The 14,405-nt window shown below is 47.1% G+C and overlaps 1 protein-coding gene across 1 annotated transcript in view; it reads left to right on the top strand.

The window, feature by feature from the left end:
- Positions 1-406: 406 nt before the first annotated feature.
- ADRA1B (adrenoceptor alpha 1B) overlaps positions 407-14,405 on the top strand; it is a gene marked incomplete at its 3' end in the record, with an annotated part of 58,608 nt that continues 44,609 nt past the window's right edge. Inside the window, exon 1 of the mRNA XM_081233190.1 lies at positions 407-1,565. Within this exon, the coding sequence (XP_081089316.1) occupies positions 617-1,565 (949 nt within the window). The 5' untranslated portion in view covers positions 407-616. The remainder of the gene's footprint in view (positions 1,566-14,405) is intronic.

Below are 14,405 nucleotides of genomic sequence, written 5' to 3'. Positions count from 1 at the left end.
TACCCCCAGCCCCCCGCCCCCCCACCTCTTCCCCTCCCCCTACTGGCCTGCCCTGGGGGAGACGGGGGCGCGGCCCGCCTCCGGGCTGAGCAGGGTGGTGGCGTCGGGGCTGCGGGCGCCTTCGCTGGACCCGCATTGCCCCCTAGTGCCGCGCGGAGTCAGGGCGCCGGGCTCCCCCGCCTGATGTCACCGCCGTGCAGTCAGCCCAGAGGCGGCTCATTGAAAGCAGACCCTCCTCGGCGCTAGCTGGGCGGAGGCGCCGCTGTCCGCAGACCCGCCGCGGGCCGGGCAGAGCCGGGCGCCCCCTGCCCCGCCGCCCGCTCCTCCCCGCCGCTCCCCGCGAGCCCGGCCCGGCGCGCCTGACGTGGACCATTAAACTTGGAGCTGCCGCTTCGTCCCCTCTCTCCTTCTCCTCGCTGTGACAGGCGAGCGATCGGCTTGGTGCAGGCAGGAGACGTGCTGCCGGGCTGGGCTGCCCGGGGGAGATGACTTCTCGCCAGGAGGGCGCCTCTGGGAAGAAGACCACGGGGAAAGCAAAGTTTCAGGGCAGCTGAGGAGCCTTTGCCAGCCCTTCCCAGCCCCGTCACCCCTCTGGCTATGGAGGGCGGACTCTAAAATGAATCCCGATCTGGACACCGGCCACAACACATCAGCACCTGCCCACTGGGGAGAGTTGAAAAATGCCAACTTCACTGGCCCCAACCAGACCTCGAGCAACTCCACACTGCCCCAGCTGGACGTCACCAGGGCCATCTCCGTGGGCCTGGTGCTGGGCGCCTTCATTCTCTTTGCCATCGTGGGCAACATCCTAGTCATCTTGTCTGTGGCCTGCAACCGTCACCTGAGGACGCCCACCAACTACTTCATCGTCAACCTGGCCATTGCCGACCTGCTGCTAAGCTTCACCGTGCTTCCCTTCTCCGCGGCCCTGGAGGTGCTCGGCTACTGGGTGCTGGGCCGTATCTTCTGTGACATCTGGGCCGCCGTGGATGTCCTGTGCTGCACAGCCTCCATTTTGAGCCTGTGCGCCATCTCCATCGACCGCTACATCGGGGTGCGCTACTCTCTGCAGTACCCGTCGCTGGTCACCAGGAGGAAGGCCATCTTGGCACTCCTCAGTGTCTGGGTCTTGTCCACGGTCATCTCCATTGGGCCTCTTCTTGGGTGGAAGGAGCCGGCGCCCAATGATGACAAGGAATGTGGGGTCACTGAAGAACCCTTCTATGCCCTCTTCTCCTCCCTGGGCTCCTTCTACATCCCTCTGGCGGTCATTCTGGTCATGTACTGCCGGGTCTACATCGTCGCCAAGAGGACCACCAAGAACCTGGAAGCTGGAGTCATGAAGGAGATGTCCAACTCCAAGGAGCTGACCTTGAGGATCCACTCCAAGAACTTTCACGAGGACACCCTCAGCAGTACCAAGGCCAAGGGCCACAACCCCAGGAGTTCCATAGCTGTCAAACTTTTTAAGTTCTCCCGGGAAAAGAAAGCAGCCAAGACCTTGGGCATTGTAGTCGGCATGTTCATCTTGTGCTGGCTACCGTTCTTCATCGCTCTGCCGCTTGGTAAGTTGGGGACTGGTGGAGGGGAACGGGGCATTTTCAGATCTTGGGTCTATTGATGAGCGTACTATAAAGTTTTTTGTGGGTTTTAGTGTTTTATGCAGTCTGTGTGTGTTTGGAGGTTGGGGAATATTGTTTGTTCTGCAAAGGCTTTGCAGATTGGGTAGGTGGCTAAGAACCAACTCAGGTGTTCGTGGAACGCGCTAAGGTACAAGTCACTTGAAATAGAACCTTGGGAGGCAAATCTGGTATGTGCAATGACTCATTCAACCGCCTTGGTTTAGTAATTAAAAAGGACACTGGACTCGAACACCACACCAGCGTTATTTCAGTAGTAATCATGTGCCCGCTAAGGCGGTGTCACTAAAGCAGCATACAAAAGAGTTTGTAGTTACCGCAGACACGGCATTTGGGAAGCAGGGAGGCAGCTCGTACACAGGCAGTTTTCATTCAGCATTTCCAGGGCTCCTGCAGAGATCCACGCTCCTCAAGAGCTTTGCAGAGGCTGCCTTCTCCCCCTCGTCCTTTCACCACTTGCTCTCACCTCCACGCACTCCCTCCTTTACCAGTTAATAAGAGCATTTTACAGCCTCACAGCCGCAACCAGCCTTTAGCTAAAGCTTGAGATTTGAAAGAGAAGGAAGACGGCCAGAGGGTCACACATTCTCAGTTTCCACCCCAAAATATCCCTAACTCTGGTGATTTATGGAATGTCCAGAATTAAATTATAGTTGCGCTTCACCTTCAGCTACCAGACACCAAGTCCTGCTAGTATGAAACTGAGCCCTTTCTCTCCTATGAAAATGTGCCCATCTTCTTTTGTTTGGGAGTCCTACTAAGTGAGTTGTTCAAAAGGCTACCTGACTTCCTCTAAGGATGAAGCCAAGGTCTGGGTAGGAGGTAAACCTAGAGGAGGGTACTGTGATATGCTGTCCACACGGCTCAGGAAACACTTGTCCCTTCTCTGAGGCAGTGATCTGCTTTGATTTCTTTTTTCTATCCCTGGGGGACACTCCAGAAAATGAATGGAGGGAGGTAATTATGACAGAGTCATGTGCTGTGATATCAGAAGAGACAACAGCTGCTACTTGCCCTGGACCACTAACGCCTGCAGTCACACCAGGGGCTCAGTTGGAACTGAACATAAACAAATCCCCGAAGTAACAAAAATCCTAAAGACACACTGCTTCCAAGAGAAAGAGCCAAATAGAAAGAGGGTAAACTGATGTCGGGAGTTTCCATTTAAAAATGATAAAGAAAAATTGTTTAACCTACTCTCCATATTGTCATTTCTAAGGCTAGCTTTCGAGCTAATGCCTTTCAGAAATATTTTCAGCGTGTAAAGTGGAGAGGGTTTGAAGCTCTACCCGAAGTAGTGATCACATGCTGCTGCCCAGCTTTCTTTTCTTTCCCAAGGTCTCAGGGTCCTTTTGCAGGCTTGTCCAGTTAAAGTGGATGACAGTTCACACTCCATTGGACCATACAAAGATCGTGGTCGCACATGGAGTGATTTGGCCAATAATTAGCCATGTGACCTTGGGCAAATGATGACTTCTCTGTGAGCCTCAATTTCTTCATCTGCAAAATAGGGCTAATTACTATTTGCTCCATGGGGTTTGCGCTAGTGCGTGGAAAGGACTTAGTACAGTGTCTGGTACACAGCAAATACTCAATGAAAGTTAGCTCTTAGTACTACAAACCAAACCCCAATACCCCCTGCAGCTAAAACTGTGTTTTCTTCTCCATTCAGTTGCCAATACCTGTTATTAAAGGCTCAGAAGGGAACTAGATCTTTTTCCTTTCTTCCTTCTTCCCCCGATCCTCAGCCGGCAGAGGCTGTGACCAGAGCATCCTCAGGAAAGACAAAGCCCCAGCAGGATGCTGGAGTGGATGAAAGGTGCAGGCTTTCACTTTAGGGGGCAGGGGAAACAACTGAAGAGGCTGCCAGCATGTTGAAATGGAAAGAGAACTGCTCTGAGGGTCAGGAGCAATAGCGTTATGCATGTGAGCTTTGCCATCGATTAGCTCTGTGAACTTAGGTGTGTTGCTTTACCAGCTGGGCTTCAGGTCTCACTTCCAGGGACCAAGAGGGTTGGACTAGATCAAGGGCTCTCAAACTTCAGTAAGGATCAGAATCATTTGTGGAACTAGATAAAAATTCAGCTTCTAAGACCTAACGCATAGAGAATCCGAGCCAGTAAATCAGAGAAGTCCCAGGAGTCACGTTTAACCAGCCCACCAGGTGATTCTGAAGAGGTGATCCGCAGACCAGGCTTTGAGAAGCACCGGCCAGGGGATGCCTCAGCTCCTTTCAGGCTCCAAGCTCCTGGACACCCAGGTTTTTAAACGCTGCAAAGGTTAGCACTTCACCACCCACGCGGTGGTGCAGGACGATGTGGCTTCTCTCTGGGTCCTGCTCTTCACACCCACCCTCAGTTTCTTCTCACTTACACTATTTCAGTTTCCCCCCTGTTTCTATCCATGCCTTTCTGAGACCTTATCTTCCTAACATCTCAGGTCCTTGGCTTCTATGCCACAGAAAGTGAGATGTTCTTGCCACCCTGATGCTATCAGAACTTGTTTCTCTTCTCCTTGACTTGAAGACTTCCTGACCAACCGTTATCTCCCAGAACTCTCCCAGTGTGCTGTCCCTGAGCTGAGTCCATCCACATCCTTCTCCCCTGGAAACCCAACCCTTGGCGGGTAAGGAGTGTGGACTCCAGGCCTTGAATTTGGGATGGACTTCGAAAGTGACTCAAGAGTTTCAAACAGAGAAGGTGCTTAATTAACATGTTCTTAGTAATTTATCAATAGAAAGAGCATCTGAGCAAAATGGAGATGTGGGCTTCTACTTCGTCTGAGTTCAAATAACACCCAAATAAAAGTAGCATGATGTAGAACAATAACTCCTTTGGAATCTGATGCAGGTTCCAAATTCTAAGTTTTCCATGAAAGGCTTTTCACTCAGAAGGGGAGAAAGCAGATCTGGGGGAAGACAGTGGTTGGCAAACAGAGAAGCCCAGGTAGGAGTAAACTTCCAGTTGGCAATAGACTTCCAGGTGCCTGGATGGCACGAGATTTCTATCGCTGTGTTTGTCTTCTCTGTGGAAGAGGAGGGTTGGGATTCCTCCTGGGAAGGAAGGAAAATAGCCTTGCCCCCTACAGGGTCCTGGTCAGGGGCCCCATTTCTTTTCCTTCCTCCCTTGTTTTTATTTTTGGGAGCAAGGTTGGGCTGCCTGCAGAGACAGGCCTCCCATCTCCTGTGGAGCCCTCCCCACCTGTAACACCCTCCCTATCTCCTCCCCACCCTTTTTCCCTGTGGCCTCAGACCAAGTTGGGCCAGGGACCAGCTCTCACTTACTCAGGAGCAGGGATGAATCCACTAAACAAGGGCCTCTTTATTCAGCCCCTGGAATCAGGCCATGGAGGGACAGGAAATAATTGGAATATAATATAGTAGCATTTCTACTTGATGGGCGATGTGCACGGTGTCCAAGGAATCTTCAGCTGCCTGGCATTACAATGAAGGCCAACTCCCACCCGCCTGGTCAGGGTTCAAGAAGTGGCTGGGCTATTGAGGGATGTGCATTGCACTGGGGTGCAGGGGGGGTGTGGTAGATGGGGGTGCGGGTGGGTAGCAGGAAGCACTGGGCAGCCAACTGGTAGCTGGGCTGTGTGTGTTGTTTCGAAAACACTGGAACCTTGCCTCGCTCCAAATCCTTCTTCCGTCTTTTAAAATGCTGAAAGGCAGGCATCAGGAAGCCATTATTGAACTAACTGCTTTCCCCTCCAAATAAATGGTCAGTTTCAAAGAAACAGTTGTAATCTCTATAGTACTGGAACCAAATTGGAATCCCTCTCTCCATTGATTTGTTCCTCCAGTCCTCTCATTCAAATTAGGGCTGATGAATTTCCAGCTCCCACAAGAGCATAAGGGAGGTTGGGGGTCTCAGAGGTGGCTTAGGACAGAGCCACCCCCGCAGACACACACTGATCCTCCAGTTCTGAGGTTTCAAAACACAGGGATTTGAGTTGCTCACCGGGAAATCAATTGGTTTGAGTGAGGGAAAATTTTACACACAGGGAATCCTTCCTAGAAGAGGGAGATCTTACTGCAGGAAAATACATTGTCATTTATAAATCATTAATGAAGTCTTCCTAAAGCACCTACTATGTGCTAGGCATTGTACTAATCACTGGGTGGTTGAACCAAAGCAAACATGGCCCCTGCGTGCAGGAGGCTCACAGCCCAGTGAGATCCTATTATCATGGAGCACATACTATGTACCAGACATTCTGCTAGGCCCTCTACAGACATTATCTCACTAATCCTCACAGCTACCCTGACAGGGGAAAGTAATTGCTCCCTCTCGACAGTTAAATATACTGAAGCTCAGAGAGGTTAGACTTCTTGCCCAAGGTCACACAGCAAGTAAATGGTAGAGACAAGAATTGAATCCGTGTCTGTCAGAACAGGCACTTGCCTGGTCCAGTGCACAAAGATGTCTGACCTTTTTGCTTTCTGGTCCCAACCTGCTCTCATAGCAAATGTTCTCCAGAAACCCCAGAGCCACCTTGTCAAAAGCTGATTATTCTACTTCTGTTACAAAACCCTGTCTTTCTTCCATTCCCCACTCACCCCTGAAAAAAATTCACTCATAAACTATCAGGGAAGGTCATCCACATTCTAGCTCAGGGCTCGGCTTTCTCTATACCTCCTGCACTGTGCATGACATGGGTCTCTCAACACTGGGCATTTAGTCTCCCCAACCAGGAAGAAAAAGTGGGATCTTGCCCTTCATAGAGGGACTTGTTTCCACATCTTTAATCATTCATTCATTCATTCACTGAATAAGTATGTATTTATTGGAAGCCTACTAGGTCCAGGCATTGTGCTGGAGATTGTGGAGCAAAGCAGCTGTGTTTCACGTTCTCGTAGAATTTAGTTCTAGTGAGGAACACAGGTAATTTGAAAAATACACACATGCAAATAAACATAAATGCAAATCATGAAAAAAGATTTGAAGAAAAGGGGTATGCTGCTATTAGAAGTATACATTTGAAGAAAAGGGGTATGCTGCTATTAGAAGTATACAACAGGGATCGGTATATCACAGGGATCCCTGAGTGGCATTTAGGCAGATCCCTGAACAGTTTGGAGGAGCTAATTCAGTGAAAGGGGCAGGTAGAAGAAGAGAGCTCCAGGCAGAAGGAAGGGCACACCTGAAAGTCCTGAGGGAGGCGCTGGTAGGGAGCTACCAGAGCCTGGAGAACAGAGGGGAGGCAGGTGCAAGTCGAGGCTGGAGGTGCAGGCACACGTGGGGCCGTGCAGGGGCTTTTGTGCCACATTAAGGATTTTAGATTTTATGATAAATTAATTGCCATGGCCAGTACTGAAGGATTTGAAGCCGACAAGAGATACAATCTGATTATGTGTTTAAAAGATGACTCAGGCAGCTACATGGAGCACAGAGCAGAGATGGGGCAGTTAGGAGGCTGTAATCCCAGTGAGCGCTGGTGGTAAGTAATTTAGACCACGCTGGTAGCAGTGGAGGTGGAGAGAAGTAGACAGATTCAGGGACTTGGGGATGGGTTGGTTATGATACAGGAGAATAAGAGATGTATCTGGAATAGCCCTGAGGTTACTGGGTGAAACACAACCAAGAGGATTCCTCCCAGGATCTCCTCAGATCCCATTCATCAGGGCTCACAAGATACCATGCTAGGAATGATACGCCAGACACTCTTATGAGGTGAGTGGACAAAATGGCCCAACCCAAAAACCAGGAGCCATGACCATCAGCAAACCCAGATGCTCATTAGAAACATCTGGCAGGGGACTGCTTTCAAAAGCACAGATTCTTGAGCTCTACCACAGACCTTTGTATCAGAATCTTTCATGATGGGGCCATGAATCTCAATTTTTAACCAGTTCTCACAGGCAATTATGCTACCAGCATAGCACTAGTCCTCCCCATGCCTGGGAACCTGGAATGAACACCCCTTGGAGAACCAGAGTTTGGTTAAACTTCCCCCAGTGCAGCCAGAAACATCCCCAGTCCTGCCCAGTCCCTCGGGCCAGTCCATACAGAGGAAGGCAGAAGATTGTTAGGAGGGAAGGTGAACTCTTCAAACCAGAGCCTCCCTGGAGAAGGGGAGGAGAATGAGCACTGTGGAAGCAGGTCTTCAATGTAGCAGGTAACACTGCTCAACACTAAATGTTCTATATAGCTTGTAATTTTCACAGCCCCTCTGCAGAGCAAGGATCATCACCCTGTGTCTAGAGTTCAGAGAGGTTTGGTAAATTGCCCAAGGTCACACAGCTAGTAAATGATAGAATCTATTAGACTTCATATTTGGCACTCAATAAACATATGTTATATTATTCTTGTTGTCACTAGAGTGCTTCCAGACATTTGTCTGGGGTCTGGTGCCCATGGGTGATAAAATTTTTACTGGCTCATGACAAAATGAAAGAAGAGTTAGGAAAATTCTGTGTTTTTCCAAATGTACTAAATATAAATGACTGTTCTTTTATTCTAAAGACTATGTCCTATCTATTTGGGGAAACTGAAGTAACATTTCTTTAGTGGAATGATGGTAGTAAGTGACGGTGATAGTCATTGTGTGTGTGTGTGTGTGTGTGTGTGTGTGCAATATTCTACTTGGCAAAATAAAGGGTTACTAACCCTATGGCTGTCCCCACCAAAAATTTGTTTTGAAATTTTACTGTGAGTCTCCTAAAGTCTTAGAATCATGGGAGACACCATGATAGTTAGGCACGATAAATATTTGTGGGAGAAAGCAGGAAGAAAGGGGGAGGGTGATTTATCCTCTCCGTGATGGATAAACAAATTAGCCTCAGCTTTGCCATAAGAGTCAAAGGCGTAGGGCAGGGGGCAGGGAGGGTGGTGAGGGGGAAGGATGATGTGTGTGGAGTCATGCTTGTCAGGTATGCTAGGATGGGGGCCATTTGTGGAAGCACCCAGTCCTTCTGGGGTGCAACAGACCACAGAAATGCCAGTGGGCGTGTGTGTAGCTGCAGTGCCATCACAGATGGGCCTATTAAGATCTCTAATGCAGGAGATGCCTTTACCTGAGTATGTGTGGCTCATAAAAATAACTGATGGCCACCAGGCCACAATGGAAAATTGCTTTCTCCCACATCTGCAGGATGTTTCCGCAGTCACTGTGCTCCCTAACCACATCTGATAATAGTAATACTAATAGCTCCATTGATTAGGTCTTGCCATGTGCCTGGCTTACACCAGGCTAAGGGTGCTTTCTATGCATGCTCTCATTCACTCCTCTCCAGAGGCTTACCAAATGGACACTATTGTTGTCTCCATTTTACAGATGAGAAAACTGAAGTTCAGAGAGATTGGGTGATTTGCCTCAGGCCACCCAGCTGATTAGTGACAGAACCTGGATTCACATCTAGGCAATCAGATAAAGCTAAAGGGTTCATTACTGGGGGTATACTAGGTGTGGGGCTCTGAGCCCTGATTTATGGAAGCCCAAAGAGGCCCTAGGGAAAGCAGAGTCTATTCTGAGAAGATGGAAAGGAAGGGCAAGTGGCTGCCTATTATTCAGCAACCAAAAGGCACCATAGCCTGGTGAGAACATAAGGAATATAAAAATAATTGGGCCTTTCCCCTAGCAAGCTAAGTCAAAATTTCTCTTTCTCTTATTATGGGTGCTTTAGATTTTTTTCAGCTTCACAACATATTACGGGTAGTGCCATATACCTTTAAGGCTTTTATCAAATTGGGGCTTTGGGGTTAAACACATAAAATTTACAACACTTTTTCACAGCCTAATTTCTGGCTGCATACATTTCAGAACTTGATTCACCTCTTCACCACATACGTGTGATCTCAGCACCACAGGACTCTCTCCTACCTTGGATCAGCCTCTGGTCCTACCTCTTGATGTCACAAAGGCTGGCATCGTGGACAAGAGAGTATTTCTAGAAGCTGTTTTTCCACTTTGCAGTACCCCTGACTAGTGATAACCTAGCTATACAGAAAGAAAATGCACATATATGTATATAAGAATATACATATATGCACACCATATATGTATATTCAAGAGAACCCAAATGAAATGTATCTTTAACTCTTAGCTAGTTCCCAAAAATGCCCACAGCCCCTATACTAACACCCACATGAAGGGAAATATGACAGAGGGAAGTTGGAGTGGAATTAGATAGTGGTCCTCACCAGTTGCAAGTAATAGATCTTACTCATGAAAACTTTGCAAAACAATACTACCCAGAAGAGACACGCTGGGATCCCACCCAGGGATTTGGAGGGTCCCATGAAGAGAGGACCTCTGAGGTTAAGGAAGTGCCCATGGTCCACCCAAACACTGCCGGGGTGGCTCTCTCTAGCAGCCTCGTGACTGATGGACTTATGTGTGAACTTCTTGTAAGCAGTGACGGCGTCTTTCCTCTTTGCCTAACACGGGTGCTAGGAGCGCACCTTAACTCGGTTTGCTGTTTCCCCATATACACCTTACCTTGTCCTTACCCTATCTGTTTTTTCATACTCTTCCCTCTGGCAGGAATGCTCTTCCCATACCCTCTGAACATCCAAATCCTGTCCACCTGTAGACCCCCAGTTCTGTGGACACTTCTCTTAGGAAGTCTTTCCTGGTCCCCACCCCTTTCCCTGGCGGTGATGGCTGCCTTTCTACCTTGTGTATGGTGCTTGTCACATTTGTTCACGGGAATCAGGACTGATTGGCCCATCTTCAGCAGTGTTACTGGGCTGCAAACCTCTGGAGGAAATGGTCCAGGTTTCACTCATCTTCCTGTCCTCCATGCCCAGAGACATGTACCTACTAGACTCCCAATAAAAGTAGCAATTGCAGCTCTGATTCACACAGTATGTGCCAGACTTCATCTACCATTTGAACCTCCCAGTAGCCCATCAGATGGGTATTAATGTTCTGCTCACTTTATAAATGAGGAAACGGGCTTAGAGGTTAGGTGACTTGTCCCATTCCTTGAAAATACCACAAGCACGTCGAAACTGTCTTGACTGCTCTTGTGAAACCAAAAGGCCAATATGGGTCTGGTTATGGGCCCAATGAAGAAAGATTAGATAGATGAAGACCAGAGTGGACCCAAGTTATGAGCTTGAAAATTGGACAACATCTTCATTCTTCATAAAAGTTGCCATTCCGCCACCTCTGGGGGAGACCTGTCTATTGCCAGTCGGTCCCCATTTTCCCTCACCTTCTCAGCCCTTGTCACCTGCCTCTCACCTCTGGGAGGGATATGGTCAGAGTTGGTCCCCACAGAAGCAGGACAGGAGGACACAATTCTGGTGACTTTATAGCAGGGCCTGATTAAGACCTTCAGAAAGGCCCAAGGTATTGAGAAGTGAATGCTGCCCCCACCTCCAAATGTAATTCTAAATTCTCTCTCTCTCTCTCTCTCTCTGTCTCTCTCTCTGTCTCTCTCTCTCTCTCTCTCTCTCTCTCTCTCACACACACACACACACACACACACACACGACATACACACACACATGCCCTAAAATGAATAGAAGGAAGGCCAACATTCTAATTTATCCCATGAAGTCTACTTTGATGTCTTTAATATCAAAGCATTTCTCCAAAAAAGTGAAGGTGTCCAGCTTTGCTAATGCACCAAAGATACACTGGGTCTCTTTGTGGGTGATATAGCATTGCTCTATAATGGGGTGACCAGACATCCCACTTTCCCTGAGCCAGTCTCCACTTACGTCTGTTACCAAGGGCACTATGATGATTATTGTAACCCTCTCATATTCTCAAAATGTCTCAATTTGAATGATAAAAGTACCTCGATATTTTAACTCCCAGAGTAAGAGTGTTTACAATGGAACATCCAATGGTGCCTTGGTTTCACTGAGAAGCCTGAGATGGGGGAGGAGAGAGTCTGGCATCCATGGCCTCAGCAGTACAGAGAAAGATTAATAATGAGAGAATGAAGTGAACATTAATTGAAGGAGGAAAGGCACAACTTCACGTGTGTGTTTTTTGTGGGAAAAAGGAAGTAATGTAAAGGTTGGTTGGAAATTTTTAAGTCTTCATTCAGTTAATTTACCCTGCTTGCACGAGTGAGTCACTGAGCTGGGATCTGAATCCATGGCTGGCTGACCCTAAATACTTAGATGAGTGAGTCAGTGAAGGAGTGGATCCATTTCAGCACAAGGCAGATGGTATGATCTGAACGATGAGTGTCTCCAGAATGAAGAGGAGACGGAAAGAAGGGTGGGCCAAAGTGAATTTGGGGGGAAGAGAAGAAAAGCGAGCTATGTCCCAGGTACTGGTCAGGCTGGAATGATGGTAGGGGAGGGGCATCTTCACCCATTCATCACCCGCCTCCTGACATGACAGAGCGTAGGTCAGCCCATTGTACCGTCCTCACTGGCAGGCTTGTGTTCTTAGATTGTGTCAACAGCACACTCGTGACCACACCCAGGGGCAGCACACGTGAGTCTCCTTTGAGCACTCAAGTGCCCCTCTCTGGTGTGAGCACACAAAGTCCGCTGTAAAAGTCGCACCAATGAACAGTTCATGCCGAAATGTTCAGAAATAGAAATGTCCCTAGCACATGCAAGTGGACCATTCCTTTCAGAGCCCCATTTAACTTTTTCCAGGGGTATCTGCGCACAGTGTCTTGCTCCCCTGAAGCTGGGATGCATTTGGGGCTTGGCTTCGCACGCTTGTTAAAATTCTTCTTTAAGATAGAGTTTCCTGCCAAGCTAACATGCATCGCTTTGAGGCTGAGCTCAGCACCCTGGCCATGGCCCAGAAGGAGGTTAAAATAGGACCAAGGGCAAGCCGGGCTCACTGTCATTCACAGGCATGGGCCCCAGGGCTCACGCCACCAGCACAGGGCCAGGCAGAGATCCAGAGAGGCAGCTGGTGGGGGAGGAGGGGGTGCTACCAACTGGAACAAACAAAAAAAAGTTACATCTCTGATTTATATATTCAGGCCATCAATCACCCTCTGGCATCAAGAGAAAGTGGTACCTGCTTCCAGGTATACCCTCATAGTGTCATTTGTGACTCCTTGTCCCCAGCTCTGCAGACTTTATCTTAAGCAAAAGTTCTTGGGCTTTTTTGTTGCACGGGCCCCTTTGGCAATCTGGTGAAGCCCCTTGCAATAGATACATAAAATAAGATACAGAGGATATCAAAGAAAATCAGTTATGTTGAAATAGCTATTATAATGTTGAAAAAACAAATTTACTGTAGAGTAAACCAATGTTCATTATTAACATATTAAACAAGATCTAGCAGCAAGTCAGATAAATAACCTCTGTAACTTGAAGTAGTGGCAAGTGGAAATATTTCAAGATATCTGCAACAAACATAATATAATATCATAAATCTGATTTCTGTGGGCGACAAATCCTGCTAATTCTACAGTGGCTTGTTGCCTGCATTCCTGTGGAAGAAAATGCTAACTTTCAGCCAAAGGTTAATTCTTTAAAAAAATTTAAAAAATAATAATTTTTCCCATCCAAGTTCAGGGACTCCCTAACCCCAGAATAAGAACCCTGTCCTATGACATTATAAGGATGTACTTCAGGACATGAGGTTTCCTATACTTTTTTCTTTCAAATTATATAGTCTTAGGACCACAGGGAACGTGGACTGTGCCATTGTGCTTTGTAACTGTCTTGCATGATGACTTGTAGCAATTTTTAAATCTACTTTCTTTATTTAAAAATAGTGCAGAGACTTTTATTTAAATCAAGAAGAATAAAAAAAAAAAAGAAAAATCATTCCCACACCAGACCCCAGGTCCACCTCTATCCAGCACTCTCAGTCTTTTTCCCCAGGAGCAAACACTGTTACCAGATTGTGTATAGTTCCAGAAATAGTCTATTTATCTGTAAGCATCCATATATGTAGGTACATATGTGTAAATATTTGAGTGTGTATGTGTGTGGAATGTATGTTTACATCCTGTTTATTTTTACAAAAGGTATCATTTTATAAACACTATAGTGGAGGTTACGTTTTACACTCAACAGCATATCTTGGGCATAGTTCTGTCAGGATGTATAGTTACTGCTTTCCTTTTCATGGCTGTATAGTAATCCATCTATGGAATATCCTATTTTATTTAACAATTTCCCAGCTCATTGACATTAGGTTATTTTTGGTTTTTCCATACTAAAAACAGTGCTGCAGTGAGTACTCTTGTCTCTGTGTCTGTGCCCACATATTCAGGATAAATTCCTAGAGACAGAATCACTGGAGCAAGAAATATTTAATATTTTAGGTTTAACCTGATTATGTTCAATTTTACTCAATAAGGAATTTTAAATATATTAAAATGTAAAGTTGTTAAAATAAATAGGTTAGATCTATCGTGTAGGAGGGTTGTCATGATATTTATGTGAAAAAGACAAGTCATAGGGTTTTATGTAATCCTATTTTTAAAAGCTATTAGTCACCTCCAGGGGTAGAGAGAAGTGAGGAGGAGTAGATTATTAACTTTTTTATACACCTCTGTATTTCATATTTCACATTATTTCACGTGTGTGTGTGTGTATACACAAATTACATCACCTAGTGCTTTTATCACTAAGTATCAAGTGTGGACTTCTTCCCGTTTCAATAAAACTGAATCATTTCGGTTTTTAATTTGTATTTCACATCTTTTTTTTTTTTTTTTTTTCACGGTACGCGGGCCTCTCCCTGCTGTGGCCTCTCCCGTTGCGGAGCACAGGCTCCGGACGCACAGGCTCAGCGGCCATGGCTCATGGGCCCAGCCATTCCGCGGCATGTGGGATCTTCCCGGACTGGGGCACGAACCCGCGTCCCCTGCATCGG

The sequence above is a fragment of the Mesoplodon bidens genome (genome assembly GCF_964165515.1).
Source record: "Mesoplodon bidens genome assembly, chromosome: 4".
Taxonomy (NCBI): domain Eukaryota; kingdom Metazoa; phylum Chordata; class Mammalia; order Artiodactyla; family Ziphiidae; genus Mesoplodon; species Mesoplodon bidens.
This window is presented reverse-complemented; position numbering and strand designations above follow the sequence as displayed.